This window comes from Tamandua tetradactyla, chromosome 4 (assembly GCF_023851605.1).
Source record: "Tamandua tetradactyla isolate mTamTet1 chromosome 4, mTamTet1.pri, whole genome shotgun sequence".
NCBI classification, from domain to species: domain Eukaryota; kingdom Metazoa; phylum Chordata; class Mammalia; order Pilosa; family Myrmecophagidae; genus Tamandua; species Tamandua tetradactyla.
Genome location: NC_135330.1, coordinates 192,304,715 through 192,327,330, shown reverse-complemented (window position 1 = coordinate 192,327,330; position 22,616 = coordinate 192,304,715). Strand labels below are relative to the sequence as shown.

At 40.2% G+C, this 22,616-nt stretch overlaps 1 protein-coding gene across 8 annotated transcripts in view; it reads left to right on the top strand.

Moving 5' to 3' along the window:
• USP12 (ubiquitin specific peptidase 12) overlaps window positions 1-22,616 on the top strand; it is a 128,001-nt gene that overhangs the window by 84,846 nt on the left and 20,539 nt on the right. For all 8 annotated transcript variants that reach the window (XM_077158906.1, XM_077158904.1, XM_077158905.1 and 5 more), the window contains one exon: window positions 21,607-21,836. In XM_077158906.1, the coding sequence (XP_077015021.1) occupies window positions 21,624-21,836 (213 nt within the window). In that variant the 5' untranslated portion in view covers window positions 21,607-21,623. The remainder of the gene's footprint in view (window positions 1-21,606; window positions 21,837-22,616) is intronic.

Below are 22,616 nucleotides of genomic sequence, written 5' to 3'. Positions count from 1 at the left end.
TTTAAATCGACCCTCAGGCTGAAGATAGAGACAATCCACTAACTGTGTTCTGCGAGTACTGTGCTGTTGTTTGCCTGTGGCTTTATAGGTTTGCCTGTCAAGAGCTTGGATATTTCTACAATATGTTATGTTTTTTGTTCTGCATCTTTTTGTTTTTGTTTTTTTTTGCTTTTTAAAAACCTTTTATTATATCATATGTACAACTCAGAATTTCCCATTTTAGCCATGTTCAAATGTACAAACATCGGTATTAATTAGATTTACAATATTGTGCTAACCATCACCAACAGTGACTAATCCAACTTTTTTTCACCTCAAATACAAACTCTGCCTCTACCCATTTAGTAACAGCTCCCTCTCCCCCTTCACTCACTTCCCTGATAATCTATAATCTACCATCTGTCACTATGAAATTTGCATCTTCTAGCTATTTCATATAAATGAGATCATATAGTGTCATGGTCAGGTTCACGTGTCAACTTGGCCAGGTAGTGGTACCTGTTTGTCTGGTTGTGCAAGTGCTGATCTGTCTGTTGCTCTGAGGATATTTCATAGAATTAAATCATGATCACGGTTACATCCATAGCTGATTCCATTTGTATTTAGCCAAGGGGAGTATGCTGGTTTGAAAAGATGTATTTCCCCTAGAAAAGCCATGTTTTAATCTAAAACCATTTCATAAAGGCAGAGTAATCTCTATTCAATATTGTTTGTTTGAAAGTGTAAATCAGATCGTTTCCCTGAAGATGTGATTTAATCAAGAGTGGTTGTTAAGCTGGCTTAGGTGACAACTTGTCTCCACCCATTTGGGTGGGTCTTGATAAGTTTCTGGAGTCCTATAAAAGAGAAAACATTTTGGAGAATGAGGAGATTCAGAGAGAGCAGAGAAGAATGACCTAGCCACAAGAAGCAAAGAACCCACAGGCCAGTAACCTTTGGATATGAAGAAGGAAAATGCTTCCCAGGGAGCTTCATGAAACAGAAAGCCAGGAGAAGAAGCTAGCAGATGATGCCTTGCTAGCCATGTTCCCTTCCAGCTGAGAGAGAAACTCTGACTGTGTTCACCATGTGCCTTCTCACTTGAAAGAGAAACCCTGAACTTAATCGGCCTTCTTGAACCAAGCTATCTTTCCCTAGATGCCTTTGATTGAACATTTCTAAAGACTTATCATATTGGGACATTTTCTCGGCCTTAGAACTATAGAGTAGCAGCTTATTAAATTCCCCTTTTTAAAAGCCATTCCGTTTCTGGTATATTGCATTCCGGCAGCTAGCAAACTAGAACAGGGAGTGTCTTCTTTAATGAATGATATTTAATCTAATCACTGAAAGCCTTTTAGGGAGGATTCAGAAGAGGCAGGCTCTCCTCCTACTTTGGTTGGCAAGCCTCTCCTCTGGAGTTCTTCCAGACCCTCCATCAGAATCGTCAGCTTCATATCCTGCCCTACAAATTTTGGACTCTACATTCCCACGGTTATGAGACACTTCTATAAATTTTATTTTTATGAATATTTCCTGTTGATTCGGTTTCTCTAGAGAACCCTAACTAATACAACTTCCTACCAGGAGTGGTTCTTGAGAAACAGAATCGTAAAAATGGGTTTTCATGAATGTTTTTCTAAACTGACTAGACTCAAAGGCACTAAGGACTCTGATTCCCATAATCAGAATGACATTGCCAACCCATGCAGTGAGTTGGCAAAATAGATAGTCAAAATATCACCATTCAGTTCTTCTAATGCTTCACTTGTAAGAAGCCAGGTTTGGGGGAATACTGTTTTTGACACCTTTACGGAGTTCTGGGGAAAGAGTAAGTATAGAGATGTTGGAAGGTTGTTGTTAGATACACTGGATACATTAATGAGTAAAGGGATGGCCTTAAAGCTTCAAATGTGAAGCTTCCCGCCATCTGACAGATGTACACGTTTCCGTGAGTGTCCTAAGGAAAATCTTATTTCCTGCAGCCATAGACTTAAGCTCTCGGAAAATCAGACACAGAATCTTATTGTTAGAGTAGCAACTTTAGAACGTAAACTGAAATCTCAATCTTTCTTGGTGTCTGTCGTTAAAGTGAGGGCATTGATTGAAAAGGAGTGGCACCATGAAAAATGGAACGGCAGCATATAGATTGACAATGATGCAGATGGAGAGGTTGAAATCCTAGGTCATGCTGAATCTTCCCCTGTAATAGTCTGCCCTGAGGACATAGCCTCCCCACCTCCAGTCTGCCTTGAGGAGTTGGCCATCCAACCTCCACCTGAAAGGATTAGCCCTAGAGTGACTAATCCTGTTCCACCAGATGAAGCTGCAAATGAATGCCCTGAAGGAAATGCCTTGGAAGAGACTTGTAATTCTTTTCTAGACCCACCTCCACCACCCCTCATTTCTTCCAGACCTAAAACTAGACTGAGGTCCCAACAGGCCCTTAAAGGTGAGGTACAAAGTATCACACATGAGGAGGTACCTTATACTCCAAAATAACTGTGTGAATTTTCCAATTAATATAGACAGAAATCAGGGGAATATGTGTGGCAATGGATTTTAAGGGTGTGGGATAATGGTGGGAGAATATAAGGTTGGATCAGGCTGAATTTATTGAGATGGGCCTACTACGCAGAGATTCTGCATTAAATGTTATAGCTGGAGGGATTAGAAAAGACATTAACGGTTTGTTTGGATGGTTGGCTGAAACATGGATCAAAAGGTGGCCGACGTTACTTGAGGCTGAAATGCCAGAACTGCCCTGGTATAATGTAGACAGAGGGGATCCAGAGGCTTAGAGAGATTGGAATGTTCGAGTGGATTTATCATGCAAAGCCTGCTCTTACACCCCAGGAATGTCCAGAGGATGCAACTTTTACCAGAACAGTGAGAAATAAATTTGTGAGACTAGCACCATCATCCCTGAAAAGCCCTGTAGTCGCACTTCTCTGTTAGTCAGATATTACTTGGGAACTGCTGTCACTGAGCTGAAATCCTTGAACACAACGGGGATGACGATCCCGAGTTGGCAGAAGCCAGGTGGCAGCACTTAATCACCAAAGACAGGGTGGATGTGGCTATTATAATAGACAGCAAACTCAAAGCAGGAGTCAGAATAATCTGACAGATTTGTGGCATTGGCTAGTAAATCATGGGGTACCTAGAAATACAATAGATGTACTAAATTCTTGTTTGAGCTGTGTAAACAAGAGTTCTAGGTCAAGTGAACAGAATTCTAACTTGAAGTAGAAAACCACAGAGTCACAGCCCCTTAATCGATTTCCAGACTTGAGAGAGTTTACAGACCCAGAGCCCCTTGAATGAAAGGGAGGCCAGGTTCCTTTGGGGGAGAACCCTGTTACACTGCCACAATCTATGGTAATCTTCCTCCAAGCCTTCCCCAAGGAGACTGAAGGTCTTTTAGCAGGGTAACTGTGCACTGGGGAAAAGGAAGTGATCAGATATTTCGCGGATTATTAGATACTGGTTCAGAAGTGACATTAAAACGTCACTCTTGTCCACTAGTCAGAGTGGGGGCTTATGGAGGTCAGGTGATCGATGGAGTTTTAGCTCAGGTCCGTCTCACAGTGGGTCCAGTGGGGCCCTGGACCCATTCTATAGTTATTTCCCAAGTTCCAGAATGCATAATTGGAATAGACATACTGAGCAACTGGCAGAATCCCCACACTGGCTCTCTAACTCATGTAGTGAGTGCTATTATGGTGGGAAAAACCAAGTGGAAGCCACTAGAACTGCCCCTACCTAGCAAAATAGTACATCAGAAGCAATATCGGATTGCTGGAGGGATTGCAGAGATTACTGCCACTCTTAAGGACTTAAAGGATGCAGGGTTGGTGAATCCCACCACATCCCCATTCAACTCTCCTATTTGGCCTATGCAGAAAACAGATGGGTCTTGGAGGATGACTGGATTATCGTAAACTCAACCAGGTGGTTAACTCCAATTGCAGCGCTGTTCCAGATGTGGTATCACTGCTTGATGAAATCAATACATTTCCTTGTACCTGGTATGCAGCTATTAACCTGGCAAATGCTTTTTTCTCAATAGCTGTTAGTAAGGACCACCAGAAACAGTTTGCTTTCAGCTGGCAAGGTCAGCAGTATACTTTCACTGTCCTATCTCAGCGGTGTATCAACTCTCTAGCCCTATGTAATAATCTTGTCCGCAGGAACCTTGATCATTTCTCCCTCCCACAGGACATCACACTGGTCCATTATGTTGATGTTATCATGTTGATTGGACCTAGTTAGCAAGAAGTAGCAACTACTCTAGACTTATTGGTAAGGCATTTCCGTGTCAGAGGATGGGAACTAAGTCCAATAAAAATGCAGGGGGCTTCCACCTCAGTGAAATTTCTCAGTGTCCAGTCGTGTGGGGCATGTCGAGATATCCCTTCTAAGGTGAAGGATAAGTTGCTGCATCTGATGCCTACTACAAACAAAAAAGAGGCACAGCGCCTAGTTGGTCTCTTTGGATTTTGGTGACAGCACATTCCTCATATGATTCAGCAGATCCAGTGGTGCTGGAAGTGTCAGTGGTGAATAGAGATGCTGTTTGGAGCCTTTGACAGGCCTCTATAGCAGAACTACAACGTAGACCCTTAGGATTTTGGAGTTAAACCTTATCTGGTGCAGATGCGTACTCCTTTTGAGAAACAGCTTTGGCCTGCTACTGGGCCTTCATAGAGACCAAATGCTTAATCTTGGGCCACCAAGTTACCATGGTACCTCAGTTGCCTATCATGAGCTCGGTGTTGTCTGGCCCACCAGGCCATAAAGTTGGGCATGCGCAGCAGCCATCCATCATAAAATGTAAGTGCTATATATATGAGTTAGGGCCAGAGCAAGTCCTGAAGGCACAAGTAAGTTACTTGAGGAAGTGGCCCAAATGCCCTTGGTCTCCACTCCTGCCGCATTGCCTTCTCTTTCCCAGACCAGAGCTATGGTCACTTGGGGAGTTCCTTCCAGTGAATTGACTGAGGATGAGAATGCTCGGTCCTGGTTTACAGATGGTTCAGCACGATATGCAGATACCATCCAAAAGTGGGCAGCTGTAGCACTACAACCCCTTTCTGAGGTGTCCTTGAAGGGCAGTGGTGAAGGGAAGTCCTCCCAGTGGGCAGAGATTCGAGCAGTGCACCTGGCTGTTCATTTTGCTTGGAAGGAAAACTGGCCAGAGGTGCATTTGTATACTGACTCATGGGTTGTTGTTAATGGTTTGGCTGGATGATCAGGGACTTGGAAAGGACATAATTAGAAAATTGTGGAGAGGTCTGGGGAAGAGGTATGTGGATAGACCATTCTGAGTGGGCTAAAAACATGAAGATATTTGCATCCCATATGAATGTGCACCAGAAGGTGACTTCAGCAAAGGAAGGTTTTAATAATCAAGGGGATAAGATGACCCGTTCTGTGGATACCAGTCAACTTCTTTCCCCAGCAACTCATGTTATTGCCCAGTGGACTCATGAACAAAGTGGCCATGGTGGTAGGGATGGAGGTTATGCGTGGGCTCAGCAACATGGACTTCCACTCACTAAGGCTGATCTGGCTACAGTCACTGCTGAGTGCCCAGTCTGCCAGCAGCAAGACCCACACACAGCCCCCAGTATGCCACCATTCCCTGAGGTGATCAACCAGGTACATGGTGGCAGGTTGATTACATTGGACCACTCCCTTCATGGATGGGGCAGCGATTTGTTCTAACGGGAGTAGGCACATACTCTGGATATGAGTTTGTTTTCCCTGCACACAATGCTTCTGCCAAAACTACCATCTGTGGGCTTATAGAATGCCTTATCCATTGTCATGGTGTTCTACACAGCATTGCTTCTGATCAGGGAACACACTTCATAGCAAATGAAGTGCAGGAATGGGCACATGCTCATGGAATTTTCTGATCTCACCATGTTCCTCATCATCCAGAAGCAGCTGGATTGATAGAAAGGTGAAACGGCCTTTTGAAAGCTCAGTTACAGTGCCTGCTAGGTGGCAATACCTTGAAGGGCTGTGGTAACGTTCTCCAGGAAACTATGTATGCTCTGAATCAGCTTCTGCTGGATGGTGCTGTTTCACCCATAGCCAGGATGCATGAAGGAACCAATGGGTGGCAATGGGAGTGGCACCACTCACTATTACCCCTAGTGATCCACTAGGAAGATTTTTGCTTCCTGTCTTTGCAACCCTGAGCTCTGCTGGTCTACAGGTTTTAGTTCCAAAAAGGGGAGTGCTTCCACCAGGAGAAACAACAATGATTCCATTGAATTGGAATCTAAGGCTGCCACCTGGTCACTTTGGGTTACTCATGCCCCTCGATCAACAAGCCATGAGGGGGATTACATTACTGGCTAGGGTGACTGACCCTGATTATCAGGGGGAAATAGAACTGTAATTACACAATGGTGGTAAATAAGAGTTTTTCTGGACTTTACGAGATCCCCTAGGGCGTCTTTTATTACTACCATGCCCTTTGATTAAAGTCAATGGAAAACTGTAACAACCCAATCCAAACAGGGCTAGCAATGGCTCTGAAACTTCAGGGATGAAGGTTTGGGTTGCCCGAGCAGGCGAAGAACCACGGCCAGCTGAAGTGCTTGCTGAGGGTAGAGGGAACATGGAATGTGTAGTGGAAGAAGGTAGTGAGAAATATGAACTACAACCATGTGATTAGTTAAGAAAAGAGGACTGCGATGCTGTTTTGTTCATGTTATACTATTTTAAGTTGTAAGATAGCAGTTTTAAGATGAATATTACCCAATGGCTTGCACCTTATTCTGGAGAGATTTACTTTCAGTTATATGCAGGACAATTGAGTATTGTTAGGTAAGAAAAAAAATGTGTCTTTTATTGTTTTCTATTTAGAAATTAGGTATGGTTTAAGGTGATGAGTATAGCTGCTAAGTTGACAAGGGTTGGACAGTCATGGTCAGGTTCATGTGTCAACCTGGCCAGGTGGTAGTACCTGCTTGTCTGGTTGGGTAAGTGCTGGCCTGTCTTTTGCTATGAGGACATTTCATAGAATTAAATCATCACATTAGCTGCATTCACAGCTGATTCCATTTGTAATCAGCCAAGGGGGTCTTCTTTAATGAGTGATGCTTAATCTAATCACTGGAAGCCTTTTAAGGAGGATTCAGAAGAGACAGGCTCTCTTCCTGCTTCAGCCAGCGAGCCTCTCCTGTGAAGTTCTTCCAGACCCTCTCCATCAGAATCGTCAGCTTCACGGCCTGTCCTACAGATTTTGGACTCTACATTCCCATGGTTATGTGAGACACTTTTATAAATTTTGTATTTACGAATATTCCCTGTTGATTCTGTTTCTCTACAAAACCCTAATTCATATAGTAGTCCTCTTTTCGTCTCACGCTCATTTCACTCAACATGTCTTCACAGTTCATTTATGTTGTACTATGTATCAGAACTTTATTCCTTTTCACAGCTGAATGATACTCCCTTATGTGTATATAGCACATTATGTTTATATATTCATCTGTTGATGGACACCTGGATCTCTTCCACCTTTTGGCTATTCAGAATAATGCTGCTGTAAACACTGAAGTACAGATATCTCTTTCAGTCTCTGCTTTCAGTTCCTTTGGGTATACACCAAGAAATGGGATTGCTGGTGTTGTATGGTAATTCTGTTTTCAGTGTTTGGAGGAAATGCTAAACTTATTTCCATGGTGTTGCAATATTTTATAACCCCACCAACATTGTATAAGTATTCTGATTTTTCTGCATTTTGCCAACACTACTATTTTCTGTTTATTTAATAATTGTCATCCTAATGGGAGTAAAGTCGTATCTCATTACAGTTTTGATTTGCATTTCTTGATAACCAGAGTTATTGAGTAGCTTTTCATGTGCTTTTTGGCCATTTGTTTATCTTTAGAGAAATGTCTATTCAAATCATTTGCCGGTTTTTTAAATAGGGTCTTTTGTCTTTTTTGTTGTTGAGTTGTAGCAGTTCTTTATATATTCTGGATAATAAACCCTTAGCTATATGGTTAAGCAGTTGTTTTCTCATACATAAAGTGTCTCTTTATGTATAAAAATTTTTAATGTTTGCAAAGTCCATTTTATCTATTTTTTTCTTTTTCTTGCTTTTGGTGTCATCCAAGAAATCATCTCTTAATAGTTCATAATTTTCTGATTTTTTTAAATTTAGGTGGAATAAAATGATACACAGTGGGCATCTTAGACACTTCTTTGAATGAAACTAATTCCAGATTGAATATTTATTCCAAATCCATCTTTCATAAATTTTCTCTCAACTTTCTATACTTCAGAGCATACATTTAATAGAAAAGTATCCTGTTTTATAGATAGATGAAGACCTTTTTGATTAGGGGTTGAATGTTGTTCAGTGGGGTTGAACACTTTTCTCATGTTTCTTAACCTTTAAAAATGCTTTTTATTGTGAAATATATATACAAAGAAAAGAAAGAAAAAGGATTAATTTTCAAAGTACACTTCAACAAGTAGTTACAGAACAGATTTTAGAATTTGCTATAGGTTATCATTCCGCTATTACATATTTTCCCTTCTATCTGCCCGAAACCCCTGGAGACTAGAAGAAATACCAGTATAGTAAATTCAGCAGTCATACTTGTTTGTTAAATCCTGTTTTCTCTGTTATAACTCCTCCTTTTCCTTTGATCCTTCTCCCAATATAAAGATCTTTTGGCAGTGCCTGTTCTGACTTTTTCATGTTCAGAAGGGTGTTGACACTAAAGAATAGGAGGATGTGATTAGTTAATGATCTTGGAGAGACTGGTCCTTCTGAGTTTCAACATTTATCTGGCCTAGGAGCCCTCTGGTTATTATAGGTTCCAGGAAAGCAAATTTAGTGCATGAAACTTTTATGGAGTCTCAGTTTGAGTCCTATGTGTTCTCAGGAGTTAACAGGAATGATGTTGTTTGAGATTAAGCAAACCATGGCAGTTAGCACTAACTGAAGCTTGCAGAAGAGCCTCTAGAATTGCCTCTTGATTCTATTTGATTTCTCTTAACAACTGATGCTTTATTTTATCACACTTCTTTTCCCCTTTTTGGTTGGGAAGGCATTGATTCCTCAGTGCAGGGCCAGATTCATCCCTGGGAGTCATGTCCCACATTGTCAGGGAGACTTTCACCCCTAAATGACATATACCCCATGTAGGGGGGAGGGTACTGATTTTCCCTGCAGGATTAGGCTTATAAAGAGGCCACATCTAAGCAACAAAAGAGGCTTCCTGGATGCAGCTCTTAATCTTTGTTATAGGTAGTCTGAGCTTCACTACAGAGAAAAGTTTCATAAGGACAAGCCTCAAAATCAGGGGCTTGGCTTATTTCCTTGGGAGTCCCCAGTAGTTGAGAGGGTACCTGGGGTTTTGGGAGAGTTCCATTTATATATATGAGTGCGTGTGTATATTTTTCCCCCTTCAGATCCTCAGGAGATTCTACCAGTACTTTTTAATTATCAGCCCACCATAGTCTGAGATATATCCTGGTTTTATATTAAGCAATAAAAATTTGCAAGGCTTCATTCTCATTCGGGACTCCAGGAGTTTGGGTTGTTTAAATGAGCTCTCCAGACAGGGTGATTTAGATTGTGTGTTACAGAGAATTTAGGTTCTAGATGTAATAAACCTCTCTGCCTTTGGTCATACAATAGGTAAAGGTCTAGAGTACACACGCTATCATCTTTTTACCCTGTGTTCTGATTTACCTTAGTCCCAGCCAGATTCGTTTTATTTTTATCTCTGATTGAGATCAGACCTCTTTTTTGGTTACTTTAACTATTATTGTATATAGCTATGCTAATTTTCAGGGCTACATTTTAGGGTCTTAGGTGTCTTATAGTTACTCAAAGTTCCAGGGAAATACCTGCTGACATACATATAGCTCAGTGTCTCAGAATCTAGAAATACATTTACAACTTCAGACTATCTGTGGCTGCTGTAAAGACTTATAATCTAGGTTCCAGTTTTCTTATGCAGTCATTTTCTGAAAGAGATCTTAGCATGTTTACTCTTTTGTTTCTGTATTTTTTTGCACAACACATTGTCCGCAAAGTTTCTTAGGTTGTTGGATGCCTCTCGACATCCTTCCTTTTTGTAACCACACCATATTCCATCATATAAATGTATCACAGTTTGCTATTCAGCTTCTCAGTCCTTGAACCCTTCAGTTCCCTCCACCTTTTGGGCATCATGGTTAGTGTCCAAAATAAACAAACCATGTCTTATAGTATCCTCACTTGATTGTACAATCAGCGGCACTCTCAGTTTTAGACAGTTTTCATTGGTCCATAGAGAGAGAACCGACTCAAATCTACCTCTTTTCACTTATCCCTCCCCCCCAATTAGCTGTCCTTGGTAGTGCTGTGGTACTGTTAACGTCCTCCTATTAACTATTGGCCATAGCATACGTTTTTAGTTTACCCCCTCTATTTCTCTGCTATTAACTCATTGCCCAAAATCAAAATCTTTAAAATAGTTCATGTGGGAACTTTTTGTAAGTGTAGATTTAATCAGTGGCATTTATGGTACTGTACATCCCCTTTTAGTCATATTCACCTTCAGTATGGCAGTGTTGCTTATCACTCCACCAAAGTTACCATCATTTCTGTCCATTCTCTTGTATTTAAGTTCATCCTCATTGGGTAACCCTTCCCCCACCTCTGGCTTCTAGGTCTGCTGTATTCTATAGTGTAACCTCCGAAATTACCTTTACCACAGTCATAATAGCGAAATCATATAGTACCTTTCCTTTTGTGTCTGGCTTGTTACACTTAGCATTATGTCCTCAAGGTTCATTCATGTTGTCATATGCTTCAGGACCTCATTTTGTCTTACTGCTGCCTAATATCCCATTGTGGGAATATACCACATCCATTTTTTTATCCATTTGTCTGTTGATGGCCACTTGGATTGTTTCCATCTTTTGGCAGTTGTGTCTAGTGCTGCTGTGAACATTAGTGTGCAAATGTCTGTGTCACTGCTTTCATCTCTTCTGGGTATATATCAAATGGTGGTATTGCTAGGTTGTAGGACAACTTGATATTTAGTTTTCTAAGGAACTACCAAACTGTCTTCCTTGTGACTGTACCATTATACATTCCCACCAGGATTGCATACATGTTCCAATTTCTCCACATCCTCTCCAACATTTGTAGTTTCCTGTTTGTTTAATAACAGTCATTTTTACAGGTGTGAGGTGATATCTCAATGTAGTCTTGATATGCATTTCCCTTATAGCTAATGAAAATGAGCATCTCTTCATGTGTTTTTACCCATTTGTATTAGCTCTTCAGAAAAATGTCTATTCATATCTTTAGCCCATTTTATAATTGGGTTGTTTGTTCTTTTGTTATTGAGTTGTATGATTTTTTTTTTATTAATTAACGGAAAAAAAGAAATTAACCCAACATTTAGAAATCATACCATTCTACATATGCAATCAGTAATTCTTAACATCATCACATAGATGCATGATCATCGTTTCTTAGTACATTTGCATCGGTTTAGAAGAACTAGCAACACAACAGAAAAAGATATAGAATGTTAATATAGAGAAAAGAAATAAAAGTAATAATAATAGTAAAAAACAAACAAACAAAAAAACCTATAGCTCAGATGCAGCTTCATTCAGTGTTTTAACACGATTACTTTACAATTAGGTATTATTGTGCTGTCCATTTTTGAGTTTTTGTATCTAGTCCTGTTGCACAGTCTGTATCCCTTCAGCTCCAATTACCCATTATCTTACCCTGTTTCTAACTCCTGCTGGACTCTGTTACCAATGACATATTCCAAGTTTATTCTCGAATGTCGGTTCACATCAGTGGGACCATACAGTATTTGTTCTTTAGTTTTTGGCTAGACTCACTCAGCATAATGTTCTCTAGGTCCATCCATGTTATTACATGCTTCATAAGTTTATCTTGTCTTAAAGCTGCATAATATTCCATTGTATGTATATACCACAGTTTGTTTAGCCACTCTTCTGTTGATGGACATTTTGGCTGTTTCCATCTCTTTGCAATTGTAAATAACGCTGCTATAAACATTGGTGTGCAAATGTCCGTTTGTGTCTTTGCCCTTAAGTCCTTTGAGTAGATACCCAGCAATGGTATTGCTGGGTCGTATGGCAATTCTATATTCAGCTTTTTGAGGAACCGCCAAACTGCCTTCCACAGTGGTTGCACCATTTGACATTCCCACCAACAGTGGATAAGTGTGCCTCTTTCTCCGCATCCTCTCCAGCACTTGTCATTTTCTGTTTTGTTGATAATGGCCATTCTGGTGGGTGTGAGATGATATTTCATTGTGGTTTTGATTTGCATTTCTCTAATGGCCAGGGACATTGAGCATCTCTTCATGTGCCTTTTGGCCATTTGTATTTCCTCTTCTGGTAGGTGTCTGTTCAAGTCTTTTTCCCATTTTATAATTGGGTTGGCTGTCTTTTTGTTGTTGAGTTGGACAATCTCTTTATAAATTCTGGATACTAGACCTTTATCTGATATGTCATTTCCAAATATTATCTCCCATTGTGTAGGCTGTCTTTCTACTTTCTTGATGAAGTTCTTTGATGCACAAAAGTGTTTAATTTTGAGGAGCTCCCATTTATTTATTTCCTTCTTCAGTGCTCTTGCTTTAGGTTTAAGGTCCATAAAACCGCCTCCAATTGTAAGTTTCATAAGGTATCTCCCTACATTTTCCTCTAACTGTTTTATGGTCTTAGACCTAATGTTTAGATCTTTGATCCATTTTGAGTTAACTTTTGTATAAGGTGTGAGATATGGGTCTTCTTTCATTCTTTTGCATATGGATATCCAGTTCTCTAGGCACCATTTATTGAAGAGACTGTTCTGTCCCAGGTGTCTTGGCTTGACTGCCTTATCAAATATCAAATGTCCATAGATGAGAGGGTCTATATCTGAGCACTCTATTCGATTCCATTGGTCGATATATCTATCTTTATGCCAATACCATGCTGTTTTGACCACTGTGGCTTCATAATATGCCTTAAAGTCAGGCAGCGTGAGACCTCCAGCTTTGTTTTTTTTCCTCAAGATGTTTTTAGCAATTCGGGGCACCCTGCCCTTCCAGATAAATTTGCTTATTGGTTTTTCTATTTCTGAAAAATAAGTTGTTGGGATTTTGATTGGTATTGCATTGAATCTGTAGATCAATTTAGGTAGGATTGACATCTTAACTATATTTAGTCTTCCAATCCATGAACACGGTATGCCCTTCCATCTATTTAGGTCTTCTGTGATTTCTTTTAGCAGTTTTTTGTAGTTTTCTTTATATAGCTTTTTTTGTCTCTTTAGTTAAATTTATTCCTAGGTATTTTATTCTTTTAGTTGCAATTGTAAATGGGATTCGTTTCTTGATTTCCCCCTCAGCTTGTTCATTACTAGTGTATAGAAAAGCTACAGATTTTTGAATGTTGATCTTGTAGCCTGCTACTTTGCTGTACTCATTTATTAGCTCTAGTAGTTTTGTTGTGGATTTTTCCGGGTTTTCGACGTATAGTATCGTATCGTCTGCAAACAGTGATAGTTTTACTTCTTCCTTTCCAATTTTGATGCCTTGTATTCTTTTTCTTGTCTAATTGCTCTGGCTAGAACCTCCAACACAATGTTGAATAATAGTGGTGATAGTGGACATCCTTGTCTTGTTCCTGATCTTAGGGGGAAAGTTTTCCATTTTTCCCCATTGAGGATGATATTAGCTGTGGGTTTTTCATATATTCCCTCTATCATTTTAAGGAAGTTCCCTTGTATTCCTATCTTTTGAAGTGTTTTCAACAGGAATGGATGTTGAATCTTGTCAAATGCCTTCTCTGCATCAATTGAGATGATCATGTGATTTTTCTGCTTTGATTTGTTGATATGGTGTATTACATTAATTGATTTTCTTATGTTGAACCATCCTTACATAACTGGGATGAATCCTACTTGGTCATGATATATAATTCTTTTAATGTGTTGTTGGATATGATTTGCTAGAATTTTATTGAGGATTTTTGCATCTGTATTCATTAGAGAGATTGGTCTGTAGTTTTCTTTTTTTGTAATATCTTTGCCTGGTTTTGGTATGAGGGTGATGTTGGCTTCATAGAATGAATTAGGCAGTTTTCCCTCCACTTCGATTTTTTTGAAGAGTTTGAGGAGAGTTGGTACTAATTCTTTCTGGAATGTTTGATAGAATTCACATGTGAAGCCGTCTGGTCCTGGACTTTTCTTTTTAGGAAGCTTTTGAATGACTAATTCAATTTCTTTACTTGTGATTGGTTTGTTGAGGTCATCTGTTTCTTCTTGAGTCAAAGTTGGTTGTTCATGTCTTTTCAGGAACCCGTCCATTAAATCTAAATTGTTGTATTTATTAGCGTAAAGTTGTTCATAGTATCCTGTTATTACCTCCTTTATTTCTGTGAGGTCAGTGGTTATGTCTCCTCTTCCATTTCTGATCTTATTTATTTGCATCCTCTCTCTTCTTCTTTTTGTCAGACTTGCTAAGGGCCCATCAATCTTATTGATTTTCTCATAGAACCAACTTCTGGTCTTATTGATTTTCTCTATTGTTTTCATGTTTTCAATTTCATTTATTTCTGCTCTAATCTTTATTATTTCTTTCTTTTTGCTTGCTTTGGGGTTAGTTTGCTGTTCTTTCTCCAGTTCTTCCAAGTGGACAGTTAATTCCTGCATTTTTGCCTTTTCTTCTTTTCTGATATAGACATTTAGGACAATAAATTTCCCTCTTAGCACTGCCTTTGCTACGTCCCGTAAGTTTTGATATATTGTGTTTTCATTTTCATTCGCCTCTAGGTATTTACTAATTTCTCTTGCAATTTCTTCTTTGACCCACTTGTTGTTTAAGAGTGTGTTGTTGAGCCTCCACGTATTTGTGAATTTTCTGGCACTCCGCCTATTATTGATTTCCAACTTCATTCCTTTATGATCTGAGAAAGTGTTGTGTATGATTTCAATCTTTTTAAATTTGTTAAGACTTGCTTTGTGACCCAGCATATGGTCTATCTTTGAGAATGATCCATGAGCACTTGAGAAAAAGGTGTATCCTGCTGTTGTGGGATGTAATGTCCTATAAATGTCTGTTAAGTCTAGCTCATTTATAGTAATATTCAGATTCTCTATTTCTTTATTGATCCTCTGTCTAGATGTTCTATCCATTGATGAGAGTGGTGAATTGAAGTCTCCAACTATTATGGTATATGTGTCTATTTCCCTTTTCAGTGTTTGCAGTGTATTCCTCACGTATTTTGGGGCATTCTGGTTCGGTGCGTAAATATTTATGATTGTTATGTCTTCTTGTTTAATTGTTCCTTTTATTAGTATATAGTGTCCTTCTTTATCTCTTTTAACTGTTTTACATTTGAAGTTTAATTTGTTGGATATTAGTATAGCCACTCCTGCTCTTTTCTGGTTGTTATTTGCATGAAATATCTTTTCCCAACCTTTCACTTTCAACCTATTTTTATCTTTGGGTCTAAGATGTGTTTCCTGTAGACAGCATATAGAAGGATCCTGTTTTTTAATCCATTCTGCCAGTCTATGTCTTTTGATTTGGGAATTCAGTCCATTAACATTTAGTGTTATTACTGTTTGGATAATATTTTCCTCTACCATTTTGCCTTTTGTGTTATATATATCATATCTGACTTTCCTTCTTTCTACACTCTTCTCCATACCTCTCTCTTCTGTCTTTTCGTATCTGACTCTAGTGCTCCCTTTAGTATTTCTTGCAGAGCTGGTCTCTTGGTCACAAATTCTCTCAGTGACTTCTTTTTTTTTCTTAATTAAAAAAAAAGAAAAGAGATGAACACAACGTTTAGAAATCATTCCATTCTACATATGCACTCAGTAATTCTTAGTATCATCACATAGATGCATGGTCATCGTTTCCTAGTACATTTGCATCGATTTAGGAAAAGAACTAGCAAAACAGCAGAAAAAGAAATAGAATGTCAATATAGAGAAGAGAAATAAAATAATAATAATAAAAATATATATCTATAAAAAAGGAAAAAGAAAAAAACAAAAACAAAAGGTACAAACAAAAAAACAAAAAAACTATAGTTCAGGTCCAGCTTCATTCAGTGTTTTAACATAGTTACATTACAATTAGGTATTATTGTGCTGTCCATTTTTGAGTTTTTGTATCTAGTCCTGTTGCACAGTCTGTATCCCTTCAGCTTCAATTACCCATTATCTTACCCTGTTTCTAACTCCTGCTGAACTCTGTTTGTTACCAATGACATATTCCAAGTTTATTCTCGAATTTCGGTTCACATCAGTGGGACCATACAGTATTTGTCGTTTAGTTTTTGGCTAGACTCACTCAGCATAATGTTCTCTAGGTCCATCCATGTTGTTACATGCTTCATAAGTTTATCCTGTCTTAAAGCTGCATAATATTCCATCGTAGGTACACACCACAGTTCGCTTAGCCACTCATCCGTCGACGGACACTTTGGCCGTCTCCATCTCTTTGCAACTGTAAACAATGCTGCTATAAACACTGGTGTGCGAATGTCCGTCTGTATCTTTGCCCTTAAGTCCTTTGAGTAGATACCTAGCAGTGGTATTGCTGGGTTGTAATCCATTCTGCCAGTCTATGTCTTTTGATTGGGGAATTCAGTCCATTAACTTTTAGCATTATTACTATTTGGATAATATTTTCCTCTACCATTTTGGCTTTTGTATTATATATATCATATCTGATTTTCCTTCTTTCTACACTTTACTCCATACCTCTCTCTTCTGTCTTTTCGTATCTGACTCTAGTGTTCCCTTTAATATTTCTTGCCGAGCTGGTCTCTTGGTCACAAATTCTCTCAATGACTTTTTCTCTGAGAATGTTTTAATTTCTCCCTCATTTTTGAAGGATAATTTTGCTGGATATAGGAGTCTTGGTTGGCAGTTTTTCTCTTTTAGTAATTTAAATATATCATCCCACTGTCTTCTAGCTTCCATGGTTTCTGCTGAGAAATCTACACATAGTCTTATTGGGTTTCCCTTGTATGTGATGGATTGTTTTTCTCTTGCTGCTTTCAAGATCCTCTCTTTCTCTTTGACCTCTGACATTCTAACTAGTGAAGTGTCTTGGAGAACGCCTATTTGGGTCTAATCTCTTTGGGGTGCACTGCACTTCTTGGATCTGTAATTTTAGGTCTTTCATAAGAGTTGGGAAATTTTCAGTGATAATTTCTTCCATTAGTTTTTCTCCTCCTTTTCCCTTCTCTTCTCCTTCTGGGACACCCACAACACGTATATTTGTGCGGTTCATATTGTCTTTGAGTTCCCTGATACCCTTTTCAAATTTTTCCATTCTTTTCCCGATAGTTTCTGTTTCTTTTTGGAATTCAGATGTTCCATCCTCCAAATCACTAATTCTATCTTCTGTCTCTCTAAATCTATCATTGTAGGTATCCATTGTTTTTTCCATCTTTTCTACTTTATCCTTCACTTCCATAAGCTCTGTGATTTGTTTTTTCAGTTTTTCTATTTCTTCTTTTTGTTCAGCCCATGTCTTCTTCATGTCCTCCCTCAATTTATCGATTTCGTTTTTGAAGAGGTTTTACATTTCTGTTCGTATATTCAGCATTAGTTGTTTCAGCTCCTGTATCTCATTTGAACTATTGGTTTGTTCCTTTGACTGGGCCATATTTTCAATTTTCTGAGCGTGATCCGTTATCTTCTGCTGGCATCTGGGCATTTAGTCAGATTTCCCTGGGTGTTGGACCCAACAGGTTGAAAGATTTTTCTGTGAAATCTCTGGGTTCTGTTTTTCTTATCCTGCCCAGTAGGTGGCGCTCGTGGCCCACGTTTGTCTGCGGGTTCCACCAGTAAAAGGTGCTGTGGGTCATTTAACTTTGGAAAACTCTTGCCGTTGGGGAGGTTTGCCAGCTGAAGCGGCTTGGAAGAGTGCCAGCCGGCCCGGGAGTCTGAACGCGGGGAGGGTCGCTGGCCGCCGCAGCCCGGGAGAGCGCCCGACCAAATTTCCTAGTTGGCCCGGGGCGCCAAGCGTGACGGGAGGGCGCCAGCCGCCGCAGCCCGGGAGAGCGCACCGTTCCCAGCCGGACCGGGGAGTCACGTGTTTGGAAGGGACACCCCCGGTCAGTGTTCTCCGCGGTCTGGGGATTTCCGATCCAGTTCTCTCAGTTGGTTCCGGGGGGCTTTGCGTGGTGGGGGTACCAGCCGCCGCGGCTTGAGGGGACCACCTGCCAAATTCTGCCAACTGGCCTGGGAAGGAGGAAGGGAGGGACTCTGTCCACTTGCCGTCCCGCCCGGGAAAGCCCGCGCCCCTCGGAAATGTCACAGGAGCTGGTTCTCCCAGACAGTCACCCGTTCCAGAATGGGATATGCTGTCTTTTTGATCTCTGTCGTGGCTCTGGGAGCTGTTCTGTATCGTTTCTACTCCCCTAGTAGCTGTTCTGGAGGAGAAAAGGTGAGGGTGGCAAGGCTGTCGAGGATGGTGGCAGAGGAGCCGGTGAAGGCGGAAGAGGGCACGGTGGTGGTTGGAGAGCCGCCGGAGCAGGAGGAGAAAGGGAAGGATAAGATGGCGGATGGAGCGCTGCCGGAGCAGGAGGGGAAAGGGAAGGGCAAGATGGTGGCGGGAGTGCCGCTGGCGGAGAAGGGGGAAGAGGAGGGCTGGATGGCGGCGGGAGCGCCGCCCGCCCGCGGAGAAAGAGGGAGAGGAGGGCTGGATGGCGGCGGGAGCGCCGCCCGTCCACGGAGAAAGCTGTATGATTTTTTAAATCAAATGATGTTATTTCCAAACATTTTCTCCAGTTGAGTTGGCTACCTCTTCACCTTCTTTTTTTTCACTTGGGCGGGCACCGGGAATCGAACCTGGGTCCTCTGGCATGGCAGGCAAGCATTCTTGCCTGCTGAGCCACCGTGGCCCACCCCTCTTCACCTTCTTGACAAAGTCCTTTGAGGCACAGAAGCATTTGATTTTGAGGATCTCCCAATTATCTATTTTTTCTTTCATTGTTTGTGCTTTGGGTGTAAAGTCTATGGAGCTACCTCCTATTACTAGGTCTTGAAGATGTTTCTCTATATTTTCTTCTGGGCATTTTTCAATAAATTTTTGTAAATTTTGTGGTCTTTTTCTGCACACTCAATTCAATTCCATTGGTCAGTACTTCTGTCTTTGTACCAGTACCATGCTGTTTTGACCACTGTAGTTTTGTAATAAGCTTTGAAATCAGTCCTCCCACATTGTTCTTCTGTTTAATAATGTTTTTAGTTATTCAGGATCTCTTTCCCTTCCAAATGAATAACTAGCTTTTCCAAGTCTTCAAAGTAGGTTGTTGGAATTTGAATTAGTATTGTGTTGAATCTCTAGATCAATTTGGGTTAAATTGACATCTTAACTACATTTAACCTTCCTAACCATGAGCAGGGAAAGTCTTTCCGCCTATTCAGATCTGCTTTGATTTTTTTAAGCAATATTTTGTGGTTTTCTGTGTGCAGAAAACTGGTAAGTTTTACATCCCTGGTTAAATCTATTCGCAGATACTTAATTCTTTTACTGGCTGTTTTGAATGGAATTTTTCCCTTAGTTCCATTAAGATGGGGGGCATGGAGGCATGGGGTAGAGTGGGGGGGATAGGGCTGTTTGCTGTGGGAGTGCGGGGTGCAGTGTGCGGTGGGCGAATTTTGTGGGTTGTGGTGCAGGGGTTACAGGGTGTGGGGGGCCAGGGCAAGAATTGGGTGCTTGGGTGCACTGACTATGGCACGGGTACACATGGCACAGAGGGTTGGAATGCAGGGCAGGGGGTGTTGTGGGGCACGGGTGACATGGGGGTGGGGCACGGGGTGCTTGGTGGGTTGTGAGGTGTGCAGGGCAGGGTGTGGGATGCGCTATGCATGGGCGTGGCGTGTATGGACTTCTTGTCAACCACTGCAAAAAGCCATGCCTCCAGGCTCCCCGTGGTGCTACTGACAAAGGCGCTGCGCAGGAAGGTTTCCTCAACCATCATTTGGGACCGACCTGGAGCAGAGGGACGATGAGTTCCCTTGGAGCCATGCTTGCCCATGTGCCGCTGCCCATACCTGGTGGGTGTTGTGACCAGTCAGACCCACCCTGCTCTGCCCGCCCCATTCTCCTCATCCCTTCCCTCCCTCTGCGATACTGCAGACTCTTCGGTTGCTCACCCCACAGAACTGCAGTCCGGTCATTTCCCCCATCCCCTACCCTGTCCTACTGAGTAGGAATGAATCCAGCTTACCCTACTCTGCAAGTCTTCGAAGTCAGTTTAATGTTTCTTAACCTTTGAATTTCTTTTTCTATCAGTTGTTGAGTTCAAGCCCTTTTCCTTTTATGTCGTTTTTTTTTTAGATGAGCTCTTTATATGTTGAAGATACTTTTCTGATTTCAGTGTTTCTTTGGGAGTTTAAAAGATGATTTCTAATAACAGAGCTTAATTTTATGTAGTCATGTCTATAGCGCTTCTAAAATGTAATTTCTTTTAGACTTTTATTAAAGTTTCTTTTAAACTGTAATCTTTCTGAAATTTGTTAAATGTGCATTGATATTCTAAAAAGAAAATTTCCTAGGTAGGTAGTTTTTTTTCTCAGTTTATTTTACATTAATGGATTAGTCAATTCATTACGTGTCAAAGTGTTCTTACTTAGTTAGTAATCACTCAGTGGACATGTTACTTTGTCATGTGGTGGTGTCAAGCTGCTTGCTTGAATCCAGCTCTGCCATATCCCAGCTGTGTGACTTACCCTTCTGATTTCCCTATTTGTAAAATGAGGCTGGTAACAAGTTCACATAGTTGCGTAATACAAGGTATTCCAGTTAACCTTTTCATGGTAACTATTTCTATAATATTTTCATTATATTTACTCATTTGTATAACTACAGGGAACATTTTATGGAGTTATAAAATCTCACATTAGAGATGACCTGCATTAAATGGAAAATCCCTGATACCATTATTTCCTAAACTTGATTGCATGTAGGAATCACCTGATGGAGCCTTTGACTGGTCCCCAGCTCCTGGCCTCACCCCAACCTGCTAAACCAGGATCTCGCAAATGTACAGCCTAGTAGTTTATACTTTTAGCAAATTTCCTTTTTAATTCTTATGCAGCTGACTTGACACTGGCAAGGGGTTGTCCAGCTTCTACTTAAAACCTTGCCATGTTGTAATGTTAAATGAGCTAAAAAAAAAAAAAAAAAAAAAAACTACAGTAGTCTCCTATCTTTTCCATGTCTATTATGTAAATATGTGAGAATAGATTTTGCCCTTTTGTCATGCATCAATTAGTATTGCTTTTTTTTTGGCATGGGCAGGCGCTGGGAATTGAACCCGGGTCTCCAGCATGGCAGGCAAGATCTCTGACTGCTGAACCACTGTGACCTGCCCAGTATTGTTTTTTTTAATTAAGTTTGCCATTCATCTTAACATTTTATTTTCCCCAAATTCATTCATAGTTTTTAGATGTGAAAATTATTTATTTCTTGTACATTACCAACAATACCAAATAGTACTGTAGAACAGTACCTTTTTTCTTAAAATTTGATTTTGTATGAAGTTATTACTCAGAAATTAATCTGCTTGCATTTTTATTTTTAGAGCTTTTTGACAACTACATGCAGCAAGATGCCCATGAATTTTTAAATTACTTACTAAATACAATTGCCGATATTTTACAAGAAGAGAGAAAGCAGGAAAAACAAAATGGCCGTTTACCAAATGGTAATATTGACGGTGAAAACAATAACAGCACACCAGACCCAACGTGGGTTCATGAGATTTTTCAGGGAACATTAACGAATGAAACCAGATGTCTTACTTGTGAAACGGTGAGTATATTATAACATTTTATGTAGAAAAAAATTATTATATTAAAAGCTATTCTCTGATGGAAGATGAACTTGAAAGTTGTAATTCTTTGGTGTACTGTAAATGCTACGGAAGTACATTTTTTAAAACAGCTTCTCTTAGATGGATGTACTTTTTTATTTGAAATGACTCTACTTTTATGAAGTGCTGCTTATTGACAGCAAACAGTATGAACTACTTGATTTTTTGTTTCTGTTTGGAAGCCTCAGGGCCCTGATGGAGCCCATAAGAACCTTACAGGTCAGAGAGAGACATTGTTTTGTTTTTCCTTTTCCCACAAATTGAATTTAGTAGTAATCGCTGGAATAAAAATGAAAGCCTACTGTGCACCCTCAAGGAAGAAAAAATACCCAGATGAGCCGCAGGGAAGAGGTTTGAGAGTTGGTTATGTTTGGGATCAATAACCCAGCACTTCTGGTACAATCTTACCTTGTTATCTCATTTCGTACTTGAGGAATGAAGATCAAATATTTATCTAATCTAGCATCCATTATCCGGTTTCATCCATACAGTAGGTAATGTCCCCTATAGCATCCCCATCTCCCCCCTTCAGTATAGAATCTATGTGTTTTTTAACCTCCTTTTAATCTGGGACATTTCCATAGCCTTTTTCTGCCCTTTATGACAGTTATGTTTTTTAAAAAATACAGCCTCTACTCTTATACTGAATTTGTCTGAGGTTTCCTCCTGAGTTCTTGCAGGTTATGTGATACTGGCTGGAATGCTACTTTGTTGATGTT